The sequence below is a fragment of the Oxyura jamaicensis genome, chromosome 5, assembly GCF_011077185.1.
Source record: "Oxyura jamaicensis isolate SHBP4307 breed ruddy duck chromosome 5, BPBGC_Ojam_1.0, whole genome shotgun sequence".
Classification (NCBI taxonomy): Eukaryota; Metazoa; Chordata; class Aves; order Anseriformes; family Anatidae; genus Oxyura; species Oxyura jamaicensis.
Window position 1 is genome coordinate 61,663,248 of NC_048897.1, and position 18,232 is coordinate 61,681,479.

Genomic DNA, 18,232 nt, shown 5'->3' on the forward strand with positions numbered 1-18,232 from the left:
GCCATCTGGAAACCCACCTTGAAATAGTTTTGTTTTCCATGGAAATCCTTCAAGGAGTGTCAAAATCAAATGTTGTGGGAAAGGAGATGTTAGGTATGTCCTTGAATGACGTATTAGAAAAAAAATCTCCAGCCTCAACAATATGTTAACAAGTTAAAGAAAAGACCACCAAATCAAGTCTGCATTGAACTGCATCTAGTTAATTAATATTTCCATTTTGAAATAAAGACAGGTGATGTGGACAAGATTTACAATGACCAACCCTCTAAAATGCTCAGGTAGATACGTCTATTATAGAACAGTAAGTGTGCAAGCGTGCAAATAACACCACTGAATCACCACAATCCCATAGTCAATTATCCAATTTCATAGGCCTAGCCTAGCCCAGTAATCGCCAAGAGGTGGAGAAACTACCAACAACACAACATACTGCCTTTGGTGCACTCTCGTTTGCTGATGCAGAATACACTTTCCACTGTGCCAGCCCGAGCTCTGCTGAACAGCAATAAATGGCAGTTCCCTCCCTTACTACTTCCAGGAAAACTTTCGGATCTTTGACTGAATTTCTGGGGTGAAAGCGTTGTAAACAGTAACGCAAAGTCCAACTGCAGGCCATTCACCAATGGTGTACCACAGGGGTCAATGCTGGGGCCAAGGCTATTTATCCTTTTCATTAAACCTGGATGATGGAACAAGAGTTCATCCTCAGCAAGTTTGCAGCTGATACAAAACTGGGAGGAGTGGCTGATACACCAGATGTTTGTTCCACTATTCAGAGGGACCTCGACAGGCTGGAGAAATAGGGTGACAGGAATCTCATGAATGTCAACAAAGGGAAATGCAAAGTTCAATGTCTCTGCTTCCCAGATCCACCCTGATAGCTGCTTGTCTCCGTCAGCTTTATGGCAATTACATGTAAACCTACAAAGCTACCACCAAGGAAGCCCTTATGAGACTCAGCGAGTCCCAGAAAGTTTGTGCAACTGAAGGTATCCCATTTTATGTACGCTTTTCTCAGAGGTAATTGGAGTACTTGTCAGTGCTTTCTCCTACAACTTTTTGCCCCCTTGACATAGATAATCATTTGGAGAAAATGCTGTGAAATAGACAACAAAATTGAGCTGGTTTCAGGAGAAAAAACATGCTACTAGCAGAACTGAGATAGCAGGAGTAGGAATGAGCAACAGAAGAATGATGAAAAAAGAAGGGAACACATTAAAATTGGTACTACTGCCTAAGATACTACAAAATCAGCTCGAATCCTTAATTTTAACTGACTTTTTGGTAGGATTATGCAGGCAATAGCATCCTATTATCTCCAGTACTTAGTGCCTTCTTCCATATAGCTCAGAAAGTGTATGCTCAGTACACCTACCAGCTGTGACAATTGTCAGCAAATGAAGGAGTTACTGTGGTATAAGGATTAACATCTGAACAAGAATATGGTACGAAGAGAAAATTAGCACCCAAAAGATAAATTGCAGTTCTGTTCCCTCATTGGTGACCAAAAGAAATTCAGGAATACTTCCTTTGGCAAGTGGAACACATGAACAGTGTTACTCCCTATTCACTCAGATAGGTTTCCCTGTTTAGTAGTACAAAACACAGTGATGATGTAGCCCTTTAATCTTCTCCTCAGGCTTTCTAGAGGCAGACGTTAGAACAGATCAGGCATGCAGAGACCTCTGAATTGTTATCTGCAAATTCAAGTGCGCTCATTTTGCCTAAGAAATAAATTGGTCTTAGAATTAAATGAGCATATGCAAACAGCAAGGTCTTGCCTAGAGCTTATATAAAATAGATTTATTTCTATTTAATGTCCAGTTATTCATACTTCCTTGGGGTAAATCTGGGAATTTGTTACAGAAATATTAACACTTGACACGCACTAAGCTTCTGTCAATATCTTCCTCTTTTTTTCCTCTCTTTTCTTGAACTTTTTGTGTAGTAAAGTAGTAAAATATTTAGGAATATCATTCTTGGCCAATGTAAACTAATGGTACTGCATCAGATAAAGCTCCCATCTATATCATATAACAATCTGCAATATGCACAAGGATAACGTGCAGAACTGTAATTTTCAAAATCATCCAGAGCATCCTGTTCTTAAAGTCCTATTCAACTCACTATTCATTGAAGTCAATGAGACTTTTGCACATGAAAAAATCGGTCAAATCACGCCTTTCACATCTAGGTGCAAAATGCATCTGTTTGTTCTAATAGTCACAGGTGCTTTCTGAATGCCAGCTGGGAAGGGAAAATAATTTGAGCAAAGACAGAAGTGAGCTGGGTTAGTTTTCACTTTTGCTGTGTCTCCTTATTACAGTAGAGTTAAATTTACTGTAAACACCTTATGCATATACATAGGCTCATGTCCTACACAGACACTAACTAGACCTGTGGCAATAGCACTCTACCAGTGTGGCCTGCAGTATTGTTTTATAACTCACCTCCACAGTGTGTGAAGCCATAGAGAGCGTATCCTTTGTTACAAGTACACTCAAAAGTGCCTGGATGATTGATGCACGTGTGATCACATGTCCGTTCAAAAGAGCATTCATCAATGTCTGCAAGTTTTAAAGGGATGCATTAGTATCTTTCAGCCTAAAAAGGAAGCACTTATGAGATAAAGTTGAACAGAGAGATGTGCAGGTTTAAGTAAACTAAGCAAATTCTTTTGAAGCAAATAATGCAACATAAGAAATGACAACTTCTAAGAGACCAATTAGTTTGCCAAACAAGCTTTCTCTTGGCAAATATGAAAACTACTGCTGCGTTTTTACTATTATGTTTAAAAGACATTACTTCTCTGCTTTGAAGGAAAAAAAATGCTGCCAGAAACTCTTATTTCTTTAATAAAAGTTGGCTTATCATTAAAAGCACCTAAAACTTCTGTGACAGTACATTCAACATGCTATATAGGAATGTTCCCAGATATAAAAAAAGTTCCTATCAACATCATTGACACATAACGTCACACTTTTTTTCATTAAGGTCTAGGGTGCACTTCAAGGTACCGCTTTTGAAACAATCTAGGGAAAGTTACAGGAGTGACAGAAACAAAAGGGAGATATAAATCTTTAAAATAAACTCATAACCAATTCCATTTAAAAAAATCTTGAAAATCCTTTAGTTTTATAGTAAGTTTGGTATGTCCTATATCTAACCTAAAAAGGACAAGAACATGCCAAAAATCCAGATGAAATTTCTTTTCTGTTGCTCAGTTCAGTTTTCTGAAAGTAATCATCAAATGTCAAATAGTTGTCTAGGAAACAGAACCAGAATTATTCATTTGCCCAGCTCACAGATCCATTTTACGTTGTTTCATACTGTAGCTTTGCCAAAGCCACAGAGACCATTTCAATCATTACTTTTTAATGTACTTAACCAGCCTAAACAAGGCTGCTCAATCTGTATGTACACACTATTATACAAGAAAGCAAATATGTTCTGTAAATCTCACAGTAGAAATTTATGTCTTCCTAAAGATCAAATGTTTCTATAATGGTCTAGGAAATAGTTATTCTGGTCTATGCCTACAAGCCTCTGACTTCACAGATCAGATGACTTGTCTTACTTTTTTTCTTTAAATAAAGAACCTGTAGCATTTAAATGTCCCATTAAGCAAAAAATAATTTTGCTGCAATGGTGAAATAGTCATTAAGATGGATGTAGAGATATTAGTTCCATTTCTCCCTGTAAGTTATTTTAAGATCATTAATAGAAGGGGGGGGGGAAAAGCATTATCTTCATCAAGAGATTTTTAATATGATGCTATCTGCATTGCTTCCAGATTAATATCCCACTATGACACTAAACACACCTCCTACAATAGTATCAAGACAACTGTATTAACTTAACAGCTGCTTCAGAAATAAACACACACACAAAAACACAAGGCATGGAAATTCTGGAGTCCATTATCACTTCATCATTGTAGTAGATGTCCAAGCCATGCTGATTTGTTCTCCTTTTATTGCCTCTCCAGTGCACATACCTTGACAAGACTTCTCATCTGTTAATAATTTAAATCCTTTTCTGCAGCTGCAATCAAAACTGCCAACAGTGTTTTTACAGAAATGATCGCAGCCTCCATTATTAGATTGACATTCGTCAATATCTGTAAAAATAATAATAAAACTTCAGTGAGTAAACAAAATATATTCAACATACTTTCACTGATAAAGACAGAAAATAATCATCCCCAATTGGCTGGAGAATCCCAGAAACAAAACATAACAAGTCTGCTACAAATCTTGAGGAAGTTCAGGTCTAGATCTTAAGAATGATCTGGCCCATTCTACCCCATGATTGTGCTCATTTGCTTTCATCTACATTTGAGTATTCACACAAGACCTTTTCCCTAAGTTTTGTTTGGAAACATTTTGACTTCAACATTCTCTAAGAAGCTTTAGGTTTTTTTTAAAAAAAAAAAAAATCTGAGTTCCCTCTTCCTAAGACCTGAAGAAATCTCAGACAGAATAGACTTCCTGAACTATCCTGTCCTTTTCATGCCAACATTAAAATGAGTTATCTAATATTAATTGACTCAGGCATGGGGATTCCATCATTTTTGCCTAGCAGAACAGTCTGAATATTTAATTATAGGAAAATATGTTCTAATGTATTACCTAAACATCCCTTTTCTCCTTGCCAGTACTCTAATTACCCTTAGAGCTGCTTGGACCAGCGTAAATAATTCTACTCAGTATTCTCTGAATTACATTCTGATATTTACTTACAAATATCTATAGCACCCAGTTGACTGGGGGTAATATAGTCAAATATGGGAGTGCATGCTTTTAAGAAACGACAAGCCTACATTTCCCGGTACTGAACTCTACTACACCACAGCCCTACTTGTATTGCTTCTTCTCAGCTCTCAAAAATGAGACCATCTTGGTGAGGGAATGGAAAGTGGTGAGGAGGGAGGGCAGAGTAGCAGAGATTTCTGCATATGATACACCGGAACGTTCTTACAAGGAAGCCATGCATCTCTCCTGGCTGCACTGCTTCTCAGATCACATTACGCATACCAGCTTTCCTCTGAACACTGCGTTACTTTCATTAGGAGATGAGTACCTTACAGCACGGTGCTACAACACACGTGTCCATGAGTACAAAACTCACCTTTACATGTCTTCCCATCAAACTGGAGTGTGAATCCAACAGGACAGCTGCAGTGAACTCCAGTAGATGTATCCTTACACGTACGATCACAGCCACCATTATTAACTGCACATGTTTCTAGCCAACAATAAATATGTAAAGTTCACTCAGAGACATTGTAATGGTAAGAAACATCACATGATGATACAAGGTACAGTTCCAAGCACACTGTTCTGCCACATTTAGCCTGATATACATGAGCAACTGCTAAATACATGCGTTGGCAAAATGGGCCTATGCTCACTATGCTCTTCTAGGTGTAACCCATCACTGGAGCCAGTTCTCTTCCATGCACAAGTGTACTTTCAGTTCAAGAGAAGCAGGTAAAATTCTATTTCCTCCACAGTCACTCAGATAAAGCTGTAGTACAGAAACGATTGTACTGTAGAACCATGAAACATGAAGTAGAACCATGGAAACATGGTACTTTGAGGACAAGTTCCTCATGCTTTCCACAATTACTGAAAAATCACAAGCAACATGCAGTTTCTTATACATTATGGAATAATATTCTTTCCCAAAAAGGGAGTGGGGCATCTCAGGAAGAATTCAGTCCAGAACTACGATGGTTATATTAAAAAATAATTCTTCAATGTAAAAGGTTTGAGCAAACAGCAAAATTATTTTGGATAAGCACTTTTACCCATGAGCAACCGTCGCTTCACCCTCTTGTCCACATCAGCTCCTGCTGTAGTGTTTCCCTCAGGAATTTCAACAGCAGCCTCTTCCCTCTCTGTAAGGAACATGAAAAAAGAAAATGAGCAAAGGTGCCTTGACCAGAAATCTCATCTGATATTCAGTATATACAGAAATGCAAACAGATACATCATGCACTAAATTATCAGAGACAGTTGGAGCTAACTAGGCAGAAATAAAATTTAAAAAGAAAAGGAAAAAAGAAAGCCACGAAGAACCTTCAGTCAAAACCATGAGAATATTTTGCTTTTGTTGCTTCCTTACAACTCCTACTCGTTTCAATATTCTCAAGATTAATGAAACAGAAAATGCACTACTGATGTGGTGAAGAGTAACAAGATGAAAGAACTAATTGAACTGTCATAAACTGCTCTGTTAAGAGCACACTGTCATCATCTATCACAGACTAATGCAAGGACAGGCAGTTATGCCTGAGCATTTGATTTCAATCATCAGGCAACAAAGTCTTCCAGAGACTGGAAGAGTTTATAAGTCTTAAGTGCTTTCTTTACTGGGTAACTGCCTTACAAAAACTGCACTCTAATTGAATTCAGAGTTCTGGTTTTAATGCATGCACTGCTTGGTTACACTCTCTGGCTCATGCTATACAAAAAACTGAATCTAAAATGTCCTAGAAAGAAGGAAATATTCTTTGGTTGGTTACAAGCCTTGTGCTTCAGAGGGACCAGCACTAATTACAGGCTGCAGTAGTATGAGGTAGATACCTATATATGGAAGCATAAGTCATCTGGACCCAGCAAACTCACTTGTGTACTAGGAGGTTTCTTAGTTTGGGATTCCTTGGTGTTTTCTAGCTCTGCTATTAAGAGGAGTATTAGTCATACACACACAGCAATGTCAAACCACACTCAAGTTAGTCATCAACAGAAAACTACTACTCTGCGTACTGACCCAGACAGGTTTTCCCATCCATATGCATGATGTACTTGGGGTGACACCCACAAATAGGTCCATTATCAGCATCATCACATGTATGTTGACAGCCACCATTTCCATGATTACATGTTACTAGGAAGAAAATATATGTTAGATCTCACAAGTACTTCTAGCATCTTTGAAAGAAAGTGTCCAATTTTGTCTCCATTTGGCTACCCAATACACTTTCCTATCACATCCCCTTCCTCAGAAATTCTGAGAGACTGAAACAATGCACTGCTCTCTTGGGAAGCTGAGCTTCCAAATAATGGTACAACTCCTGGAGTACAGATTTTTTTATTTTTTTAAACAAACAGCAGATCTGTGCAATAGTGTCCTGCAAAGTCATTGATTCTAGTTTGGCTCAAATGCTCAGAGTTTAGGCATGTCATCCCAGCTTAGTTGTAACATATCAAATCCCATATCACTGCAAACAGAGCACTATTTGTTCACTTTTGGAAACCATAAGCATATGCAGAACATTGCATACAAATGCAGCTCCTCTGGTTCTTGGACAGCTCAAATCCTGGTCGGCATTCACAGGCAACCCCTCCTTTGGGTGTTTCTCTGCAGATGTGGGCACAGCCATGATCTTTATTCATGCAGCTCATGCCTTCTGCAAAACAGGACAAGTGCAAGAGCATCAGCATCCTCGGCATCTCTGTGGGCAGGCAACAGTCAAATAAGATTAGTCCAATATACACACAGCCAACAGCCTGCTACTTCTGGGAAGGCTCCACAGCATTAGAATAAAATGTATGAGCTTAAAGACTAGAAACGCAGAAAGCCCCATCCTGCAAAGCCAGTGGCCCCCAAGGCTTCTCCAGCTATAATCTTTTCTGTGCCCACGTTCTTTGACTGCAAGCTCAAAAAGCAACATCAATAGATTTCTAGAGCATCTGCATTCTCATCCCATGCTCTCATTTTATATCAGTATTTATAAAACCTTTTATAAAAAACACAAGCTGGCTGGTACCTGACAAGATGAAAGCTTAAAGTGACATTAATTCTCTGCTTATCCACCAGACACAGGAATGTCTAGGATGACAGAAAAAAATGGCATCCCCATTTCAATTACTGGTCTACAAAGCAGATTGTCAAAGTCACAATCTACCTCAGCAATCACCAAGTAAGGACCAGGTAAACATGTAAGTGGTACCTATGCTGTATGTCAGGTCTTTCTTGTCAACTATTTTGTTTTCATGTTTTTCAGATTTCAACAAATCTCTTTCAAAATAACCCCACTGGGAATTAACACACTGTTCTGTACTTCTGCGCACCTCTCAGCTGGACAGAACTCGGTGCCGGTGTCTGCTGAAACCAAAAGAAAAAGCAAGGCACCACTAGTGACTTTCTTCCTTTTGGTGCACCTCATAAAAAACATTGCACCATTTTTGTCTCTGACAGTTACAAGCTGTTCATGCACTAGCTCTCAGTGACTGCCATAGCGTTTTGTCTGGCCTCTGCAAAAGGTTCAAGTCAATTAAACAGGTAGGAAGTGTTCCTAGAACTATTGCAAAGGCTTTTTCACCTTAACCCTCGGTCAGCTAAATCAATGCCAGGGCCATTGGCAAGATTGTAACCCATTTTGTATGCCCACAACTTAAAACTACATGTCAGCTGGCTGAGTTACCAGAACATCGGAGTTTTGCTGAAATTTTCTATGTTGCTGCACAAATGAGAGGAAAAAAAATGAATACTCTCCTTGGTTATTCTGAGAACACATTTTTGCCACCAAATGCATCAAATGTTCTGCCTTGGTGTATTTAGCTTTTATAAGACAACACATTACACCAAAATGTTCTTTTTTCTTGGCAAGAACACTTGGAGAAGACTCAGTGCATACTTCAGCTGCTAGGGCTTATCCCACTGAAGGTCCGATACCACATTAACTCAGGGGACTTCTACTCACGATCAAATGCACTACCAGAGAAATGAAAAGGGTGAACATGTTGCCAGAAATGGTCAGCATGAACAATTTCATAGCCTACATATTTTTAGAATTTATGCAGCACCTTTTGCAGCCTCATACCTAAAGGAAACAGGAAACATTGTGTCGGCAGTCAGTGGCAATCAGAGGTCAGCTCCTAACCATTATTCCATTACACTTCAGTTAGGTTCTTGCTCTGCACACAGCTGTTTTGGCTATCTGAAGCACAAATTACAGTACCCTTTCTCTGTTAAGAAAGATTTAAGTAGCAAAAGAATAGATGTTGCAGAACCTGAATCATTCTGCTCTACTGTCTTTTCCATTCCTTTCCCACAGTGAGGACCCTGTAGAAGTCTAACAGAACAAGAACGCTGCAGATCCTGCAGCACACAGACACAGCCCAAGGAGCCCACATGAAAGCTGTCATCCACTATTGTGCTGTCAGTCAAGGAATGGGACAACCCATGAGACTACAAATTAGCCTTATTAACTCTTGTGTTTTTGTGACTTTTCTGTTCTTACATATGCAGTATGATTTGGTCTGTTAGCTCAGCATTGTTCGACAGCATTAAGAGAATTAGCAGCTTAGTTTCTGTTAAAGTTTGTTGTTTGTTTGTCTGTGTCTATTGAGCTACCAAAGGGAAAACCGTTCAAGCAGGTACTTTGGTAAAGTTCACTGACATCAGACAAATGGTGTAAATGGTGAGTTGTTCAGTGATGAACATGATGAAATGATCAGTTCTGAATAAGCAGAGTTCCATCAGGTCTCCACAGAAAGCTAAAAATGCACTTTCCAAATGAGGGCATGTTATTAAAGTAACAGAGTACCTATTGTGTAACAAAGTACGTGACCAAACCCATCAAAATCCAGATGACCTGAAAGAGAGCATTTCATAGAGAGCAATACATTCATACCTTTTAGCGTTTACTATGAAGCTTGCTGCATATTTCCAGGGCTAGTAGAAAATTGTACCTTCCATTTGGCCCCATTTTATAACGATCTACTACAGAAATGGCCGTAAAACCATAAGTGCTGATTGACTTCAAACTCTGTCACAGACACAAGGTCTCCTGGGCCACACTGTTCCAGAGCTGTTCTAATGGCAGATCATGGTACAGACCCAAACCTCAAAGCAATTTTGGTCAAATCTCATCTTGTGCTTTGACAAGACAACAGAATCCAGTGCCTGTCTGGACCCCAAGCCGGAGCAGTCCTTCTAGATACCGGGACATTTGGAATGTTACCCAGCAAACCTCCATGAAACAGGAGCATTTCTATCATTAGCAACACACAGGCAAAAAGCCCGTTCAGTATTTTTCTGTCGGGGCACATTAAATTCATTGCTTACATGTATCATCGTTTACATCTTTGTATTCTTCTTCACAGTAAATGTTGGACATCAGCACCAATTTGCTAAGAACACTAAGGCTCCATTTAGGGCAATTCCAGGAAGACACTCAGTAGGACAGAGTGGGGATGGGAGGGGAGGCAACTGTATGAAGAACAACCTGATTCTCAGAGGCAGTCCCCTAGAACTGCAAAAAGCATCAGCACAGACAGAACAGGACCTCCCAGGCATGTTTTTGACCATTTGCATGCTTTCTACAGCTCTGCATTAAGGCAGAAATTTCCAAAAAACTTTCTAATTATCACTGCCTCTCCACAGAAAGAAGGGACCTAAAAGCAATAGCTAACATGGTCACTTGTGCACAAGCTTTCAGGTCTGTACAGTGGTTTCAGATGTGGCCTTCAAAACACAGGTCCAATTAACCCCCACTGACTCAGCACAAAAAGTAGATAGCTATGACCCTGTGAAATACCACAGGAAAAAGTGGCAAGATTCGTCATCGATAGCAATAGCAGCTACAAGATGTGCTGCAAATTTACTAGTGAAAATTCTACATTTTCATTCAAATTGTCCAAATTCTCTTATATGCTGAAAATGAAACAAGATGTGCAATGCTGCCCTGTCAGCCAGATCAACAGCATCCCGAAGTTAATCCATTTTCCCACATAGAGATGAAAAATAGCTCATTCAAAGCAGACAGTCCAGGAAAGATTATGGTTGTGCACAGACACAGAGTTCATGTGATTCAAGCAAAAGCTAGGCAGAACCACCAAGAACCTCAGAGGATCCTTGTGCTCCAGACCAACACAATCATATCAAATGAAAATCAGCTTTAATTATCAAACTCTCCTCTAATAGCTACCTCACCTTGAGTCCTACATTACTGTCCTGGAGTAGGTGACAGAGAACTCAGAAAATAAGAGTAAATAGACTTGGAAGGGCAGGTGAGTCAGAGACTTCCCTGTTACACCGGTCATCTGAAGGAATACAACATCCTCAAGCCTCTGTATTTTTCCAATCCCAACTCCAGCTCACTCTTTTTCTGTGCACGTAAAGGCCAATATTGCAGACCACTAAGAAGAGTGTGCACTCTTAACTGAGCTGAGAGACAGGGAAGGAAATTCTGCCTTATATTACAGATAAAAAATTAAACCCAATAGGTGGGCTAGGCAGCAATGTTTAGATCCATGCTGTGATGCCTTGAGAGAGGACTTAAGGGATATACAGAGAGATAAGTACTTAGTCAGAGACCTAGCAAGGATCAGAAAAGAGGAGAACAAAGTGAGGGGAAAGAGACAACAATGAGATTTGGCTTAAAACAGACCTGCTCACCAAGAAAAAAAAAAAAAAAAAAAAAAAAAAAGTGGGGAATTCCATGAAGTGCTTCTTCACAGTAATGTGGGAAGGGGAGGGAGGTAAACAAACAGAGCGATGACACGAAAAAAATGGCTTTAAAAAACACAAACAAGACTTCTGTATTTCAGTATCAAGAACTCCAAAGGTATAATTATTAATAACAGGATATGCTGCTGCTGTTAGTTCAGGAGAGTTTAGCGTACACAAGAAGTAGCAAATGAGAAGAGTTGGAAGCTTTTCTTCCCTTGGCATCAGACAAGACGAGAAGTTAAAACAACTGATCTTCTTTCTTGGATTCATCATCCATGCACACAAACACACATCACTGCTGGCAAGGAAACATGAAGGGAAAAACCTTGCCCTGCCATTGCAGCCTGCTGCAGTAGCAAGCTGAGCAACAGCCTGAGAAATCACCATGTATCACCAGATCTCCATGAGACCAAGCACAGTACCAGAGAAGCTGAGAATACAGATTCATAATTCAAACAAAAGATCAGTTCAGCTACGTCAGATGACAGCCACCTCAGTGCACTCATCTCTGGATGGCCATATATGTCTATAAATGCTGATCTCTTCAGTATGGGGAATTTTAAAGTGAGATTTGTTTATTCATGCTCAGATTCCTCTTATAGTCATGCCAACGATAAGCCTTAGATTAAAGAAAGCTTTGCAGCCTTAAATACTTCTTAGTAAGATATTCACTGTACAGCTCAATGGACAACTCCCTGATCTGAGTAACCACTTTAAAGTATTCCCCAAGGGCATCCAAAATAATGTTGTTCAACCCAATGTCTAATTAGACATCCAAGGCTCTCAGATCTTTTAAAGGTCGTTTCATAAAGGTTTCACTCAAAACAAAGAGCACTATTTGAATACCTTTGGGGCTGACAAACAATAAATCTCTTAGCTGAAACCTAAACATTGCACAGGGAATCTAAAAGGTACCTAGAGGTAATGTAGGTATTGCCTTGTAACTGAAGTCAGTGGAAATTGTCAGAGCTCACTGTCCCTCAGTTTATTGCCATTTCCTGGGTCAGGACACAGGTCAGCTGCACAACAGAGCATAAAGTACACTGGGAGTATAGCAGCACAGCCTTTAAAAAGCATAACGCTGCAGACATACAGGTGGGATCAAAGGGGCAGAAGGGATGCAAAGAGTCTTCAAAGTCACTTAGAAGATCCTGACACACTGTTCCTTTTAAAAGAGGACTTCAAGATACTTCACAGCCTCAAAAAAATCAAACTAAAAATACTTTTGAATCTGCTATAGAGAGTTTGCAGTGAGCTTCTGTCAAAAACTCCTGCTTGGTGCCTGGAGGGAAGCAGCCAGTACCTTCTGAGCGGTGGATGCATGTGTGCTGGTTGTCACTTAGAAAGAATCCTTCCTTACAGCGACATTCATAGCTCCCCACAGTGTTGACACAAATGTGCTGGCAACCACCATTGTTGAACGTGCATTCATCTGTATCTGAAAGACAGAGAACGAGATCAGCTTTGTACCTGCCCCATATGAAAATCACCACTACAAATTGACACCAAGACAGCTAGCTATTTGTGCTAGCTGCTCAATATACAGTACAGCCCACAGGTCCCTGCCCAGCAGGTAACCACCCAGGCAGCTCAGCCTGGGCTAGCCCGTCGTTCTGTCAGCCTCGAAGAAGTGTATTTTTGCTCCCCCCTCTTCCCCTGTTTGCAGTTTGCCCAGTCAGTCGCAGGGCTCCCAGAAAATTCTGGCCAACTAAACAAGAAGGCAGAGCAACTTCAGGGAAGACAGAAGCAGGGTACCTGCACTAGGCCCACGCTCCATGTAGGAGAACACACACTGCCTCAGCTCCCTACTCCACATAGGAAAACATACACTGCCTCTCAGAGCAGCCAGAGAGTACTACCACTAAGCAACCTAGTGCATTTACATCTAGGTTGAGCATCCATGCCTGGTCCTGTCTTGCTCCATGGTATACAGCTTTGGTTCCAAACCCACCCAAGCAATATATGGTGTCTTTCAGTAAGATCCCCATTCCGAAGCAAGGTTGGAACAAGAAAAACACCAAGTTCACAATAAGTTTGGCTTAAATATAAAACCTTCCTCCTCTTCCTCCTTGCTTTTGCTCTAGTCGCAAGTCATACATCACATGTCCTGATGCTCGGTTTGATTTATTCTCCTCCTCCCTCAACTCTAGGTCATCATCACTTACCATCAAGGCTGCTGTCATGTTGCTTGACCACAGTAAAGGACAAGAGCAGGAGTTCTGGAAATAGGTTCAGTGTTGATTTTGCAATATGTAGAGCTTCCACAATACCAGAGAATATAGAAACGTTCAATTTTCAAGATAGCCAAGAAAAACAAAGAGTAGAAAAACCTTCAGGTATGCCTCTGAACACAGGACGTTCATCCCAACCTCCAGTTCTTCTGAATTTTATCCTTCAATTGCTGCAGACTTTTGTAACCTCTACCAGCAAATAATTTTCTTACCCTAATTCTCCAGTGTTTCAAATGCCAGTTTGAACAGGAAGCAAAAATGCTCAGTACCTTAGAAAAAAATTAAGCAAGACAAAACATTGCTTAGGGAAAGCACTAGTCTCATTTGCAAGTTCAAATGGAACACTATATTTGCTCCCTGTTCTGTTCATTGTTCCTGTGATAACAGTACAATGTTTTTAATTTAACACTTTAGCATTTGTGGCATAAAACAGCTGCCTTCCAAAAAATAGGGAAAAAGAAAGGCTTTTAGTAAAAAGCATAATGTGGCATTACACCAGATTTAATTTCTACTGGAGGCAATGAGTAAGCCAATGGGATGCAAAAGAATGTGACCTGCTCATAGCAACAAGAGCGGCTGACATATCTCCATCACAGAGAAGCTGAGTATTTTACAGAGCTACAGTGATGTGAATGTGCAAACAATCGTGAATAAACAGCCACCATGAGCCTTCAGTACTACAGATTTGAACTCCAGCAGATGTTTCTGCCTTGCGGACCTTGGAAAGATTACAAAATATCATCTCTTTCCAACAAGTAATTGTCTATTTGGCTAAAACCCAGGCACACAGCTGAGATCTTCAAAAATGAGTGTGAAAGGAGAGCAACCGTGGTGTGAAGACAGTAAATAAACAGATTAAGAGAAGATGTGATCCCATTTGCTGCTGCATACCAAAATATTTATTTAAAGTTTACGTCATATCTCAAAAAATGGCTGGTCAGTAGTAAAAACTTCACTGTATGTCAATGATATTTTATTTTAAAAAGTCTGCCATGTAATACTGAGTAGCTTCCCTGTAATGTAACAGGTGGTAGATTTTGGTCTATGTTCGGTCTGTCTTACTGATCCCAAACAAGTCAGTGGAATTATGTTCTAGAGGGGCTACTGGATACTAAGTTAACGCACCCTTTGGTGGCATTATAAGAGGCAGTGTGTTAGCTTCACTTCCTAATAACCTCAGCTGAACTCCACTGTGTGATCACACAAAGGCACCAGAGTAAAAATAAGATGTCCTCAATATGTTAAAGCATCAGCAAATAGTTTGCTTCCCTCTCTATTTTCTTCAGTGAAATACTTGGAACTTGGTGACTTCAATCTCTCCTCCATCTACACCATAACAAAGTTAATCTGTGAGCATGCACCAGGCTCACAGCAGGTAAAACAACACGATCCCCATTGGAGACTCCAGAGCTTTTCTAATCTGACCCAGAAGAAGATAGAGCCCAGGGATGGTCTGCCCCCCTCCCTGTCTGCCGTACACTAGTGGGAAATAACCCAGCCAAGCCAACGGGAGTCTTAAAATTCTGCTGTGGGAGCAAGTTTCCTCTGACTGATACTGGCATGGAAGTCTGCCACACACGATGTGCAGAAGAGGAGAAAAAAGTGAGCTATCTCTGAAAAATCAAACGTGACAGTTTCTTTCCCCTCACCCCATGGTGTAGAGAGAGAGCGTGCAGGGTCAAGGGAGCGCTGCCCAGAGTGAACGTGTTTCCAGGGTTGTGTACTTTGCTTCGCATTAACTACCCAGGGAAACCCTGAGCATTTTGTTTAGGCCCTCTGAACGTCAACGCCCCTCTGTCATACACAGCAACTGCACAGCCCTAATTGTGCGCCCTTTCCTTATAGCTTGCATGTCAGGAAGGTCTCAGACATGGAAAGAGTGAGAAGCCCACACTTTCTAGACCTCGACATGCAAGAGAAAAGATTTCTAGGTAAAGAAACACACGAGAGAATTGACTCTAAGCTAATTTCGGAACAGAAAAGACAGTGACAGCACATGTTCTTTTAGGGAAAGCCATTTAGTATAATAATAGGCGCCACTTCACACATTTTAATCCAAAGCACTTAATGGAAACAGAGTAGCACAACTGCCCTCAAACGGTGAAAGCGCAACGACCCTCACTCAGATGGGGAAAGCATCACACTGGGGTGGCGCATCGGCGCCTGGAATTCCCCGTCTCATAGGTGACCTTCTCCTGCAGCCGAGTTGGTTAAGCGCAAGAGATGACCACGCATTTCCCAGGAACGCAGTTCAAATGTTACAGCATTCCCGCTCGCAACGTTCACAAGCACACTTACCCAAGCAGTTGTGGCCGTCGTGAGCCAACATAAAGCCGTCGTAGCAAGTGCAGCGGTAATTTCCCGGAATGTTGAAACACTCGTGGACACAGCCTCCATTGAAGTCGTTATCACATTCATCAATGTCTAAGGAATAAAGCAAAAGTCAACATGATGGATGCTTGCTTGAGTGTTATAGACACTGCGTGATGAGAGCGTGTAACTGTGAACAGCAACTGTTGTCCTCGATCGTCATTGTCTTGCAAATAGGCAACACTTAACGCACTGCTTGCTAAATGTTTCCAAAGAGTGACAAAATACCCTGAGATTCCCACATAGCTTTACCTTACAGCCTAAGGTTTTTAAGGCTGCTGATTAAACAAACTAATGATTAGACCAAGTGGTATTACTAGGTGAAAAGCCATGCAATTGTTTCTCTTTTGATTTTTTAACTGAGAAAATCAATCAGATGTTTTGATTTTAAGATCAGCCTGAAAAACAAATCGTCCCCTATGCTTTAAGGCATTACTTCTTATTTTTCTGCTTTGTCTTCTCAGAAATATCTCATGTTTTCACATGTAATATCCCGTTAAATTTTAGTGATACCATCCTTAAAAGGCCACCACATGATGTGGGAGGGGTGGTGGTAAAGCTCCTGTCTAAAAACAGTCAGTCAGTAGTCACAGATTATTTTTTTAGGTTCTCTGCAACAGACAAAAGTAAGATGACATGATCAAAAGGTGACAGTACAAAAGCACACGAAGTAAAAATAAGAAAGTTAGTATCAACAGGTCATTGTCTGGCCTTGTCAAGGCAGAATTCAAGTTGACTAAAAGCCCATATGAACACCTTCACACAATTCTTCTGTAGAACTCTGTGCTGCCTGGTATCGCTCACACCAAGATCTTTGAAGTAGTCAAAAAACATCTAAGATACATGTAACTTGGGTAATCCACTTCAGAACAGCAAAAAATTAAAGAAGAAAATATGGCACCATTTGGGAAATTGCTCATAAAGACCATGTTCCACCTCTATGCTGCTGGCAGGAAATTTTTCAGTGGCTACACATTTGCATATTACAATATTTCTTTCCCCCTCTTTAGCTTGCTAGAGGGGATTAGAAATTGATAATAACAACATATCACTGTTTCAACCTCGTAATGTCGTCCCTGTGTTCCTCCAGCAATTACATTGTGAGCAGCTCCTAAACCTGCAGGTCAGCACCTTCACCAGTACCTGGTATACTGTAAAACCCAAAGTCATAAGCAGCAAGTAAGGACTACAGTAAAGCATCAAAGCCTCCTATTTCTGGGTACCAATCTAGCTGCAAACAGAAGTTGAATGAGTCCCATATACTTGGCCAAGGCCTTGTCCCAAGCTGGCCAAGGTGAGGGACGCTTGGTGCTGACCAGCCTATCTCATGCACAGTAGCACGTGGGACCTCCTGAACATTTTTATGAAAGCAAGATTTCAGTCCCAGTATCCTAGCTGACATTTGCCTTTATCTTTGCTTTACAGAGACAAGAAACTGTTCCTCCTATGGGCCTGCCCTTCCCATGCTAATTCCATCAGTTCCAAAGAACACTTCAGGACCTTGCAGGAAGGCATGGAGGTGCAACTACTGAGACAAAGCAGAGCAGAGCAATTCTATCATTTTACCTTCACATTTCTTCCCTTCGCCAGTGTAACCCACTTTGCACATGCACTTGTACAGCTTCGGGGTATTTTGACATATAGCATCTGGATGGCAGTCATCAAGCCCCAGGGCACATTCATCCACATCTGTGAGAAGACACCAAATTCAAAAAAGGATGCCAGAAGATGGAGAATAGGGCATAAGTCCTGTATGTTTCACAGACTAGATGGTAAAGGGCTACAAGCGCACACGTATCATCACTTTGCAATCCAAGACAAAAACACGCAGACAAGGTATCTAGACTTAAACCTGTACAATGGCTGTACCTGCACATGAATATATCCGTATGCAATTCAGATAAGCTTGTACAAAGCTTTTGTGCTCACTTATAAATGCATCTACATTAATCTATTATGGGCTAGACCCCCCATAAGATTTAGCCGATGAAGTTTTACAGAGATTTGTCTACCCCAGAAGGAGCTATGAGTATATCTCTTTGCAGAACTATTGAGGAGAGAAGAGACACTGTTCATCTTTCTGGTTAACAAAACTAATACCGAAAGAGATCCCGATCACATCCACAGTATCACCCTTAGGAAGCGCAATGTTTCTGAAACTAACA

General features: G+C 40.6%; 1 protein-coding gene across 1 annotated transcript in view; it reads right to left on the bottom strand.

Moving 5' to 3' along the window:
• Positions 1–17,757, bottom strand: part of SCUBE2 (signal peptide, CUB domain and EGF like domain containing 2) — a 40,014-nt gene extending 22,257 nt beyond the window's left edge. The window contains exons 1-9 of the mRNA XM_035328114.1: positions 17,634–17,757; positions 15,996–16,121; positions 12,770–12,904; positions 7,292–7,417; positions 6,778–6,894; positions 5,813–5,902; positions 5,131–5,247; positions 3,998–4,120; positions 2,451–2,567 (exon numbers count right to left, since the gene is read on the bottom strand). Of these exons, the coding sequence (XP_035184005.1) occupies positions 2,451–2,567; positions 3,998–4,120; positions 5,131–5,247; positions 5,813–5,902; positions 6,778–6,894; positions 7,292–7,417; positions 12,770–12,904; positions 15,996–16,121; positions 17,634–17,676 (994 nt within the window). The 5' untranslated portion in view covers positions 17,677–17,757. The remainder of the gene's footprint in view (positions 1–2,450; positions 2,568–3,997; positions 4,121–5,130; positions 5,248–5,812; positions 5,903–6,777; positions 6,895–7,291; positions 7,418–12,769; positions 12,905–15,995; positions 16,122–17,633) is intronic.
• Positions 17,758–18,232: the final 475 nt, after the last annotated feature.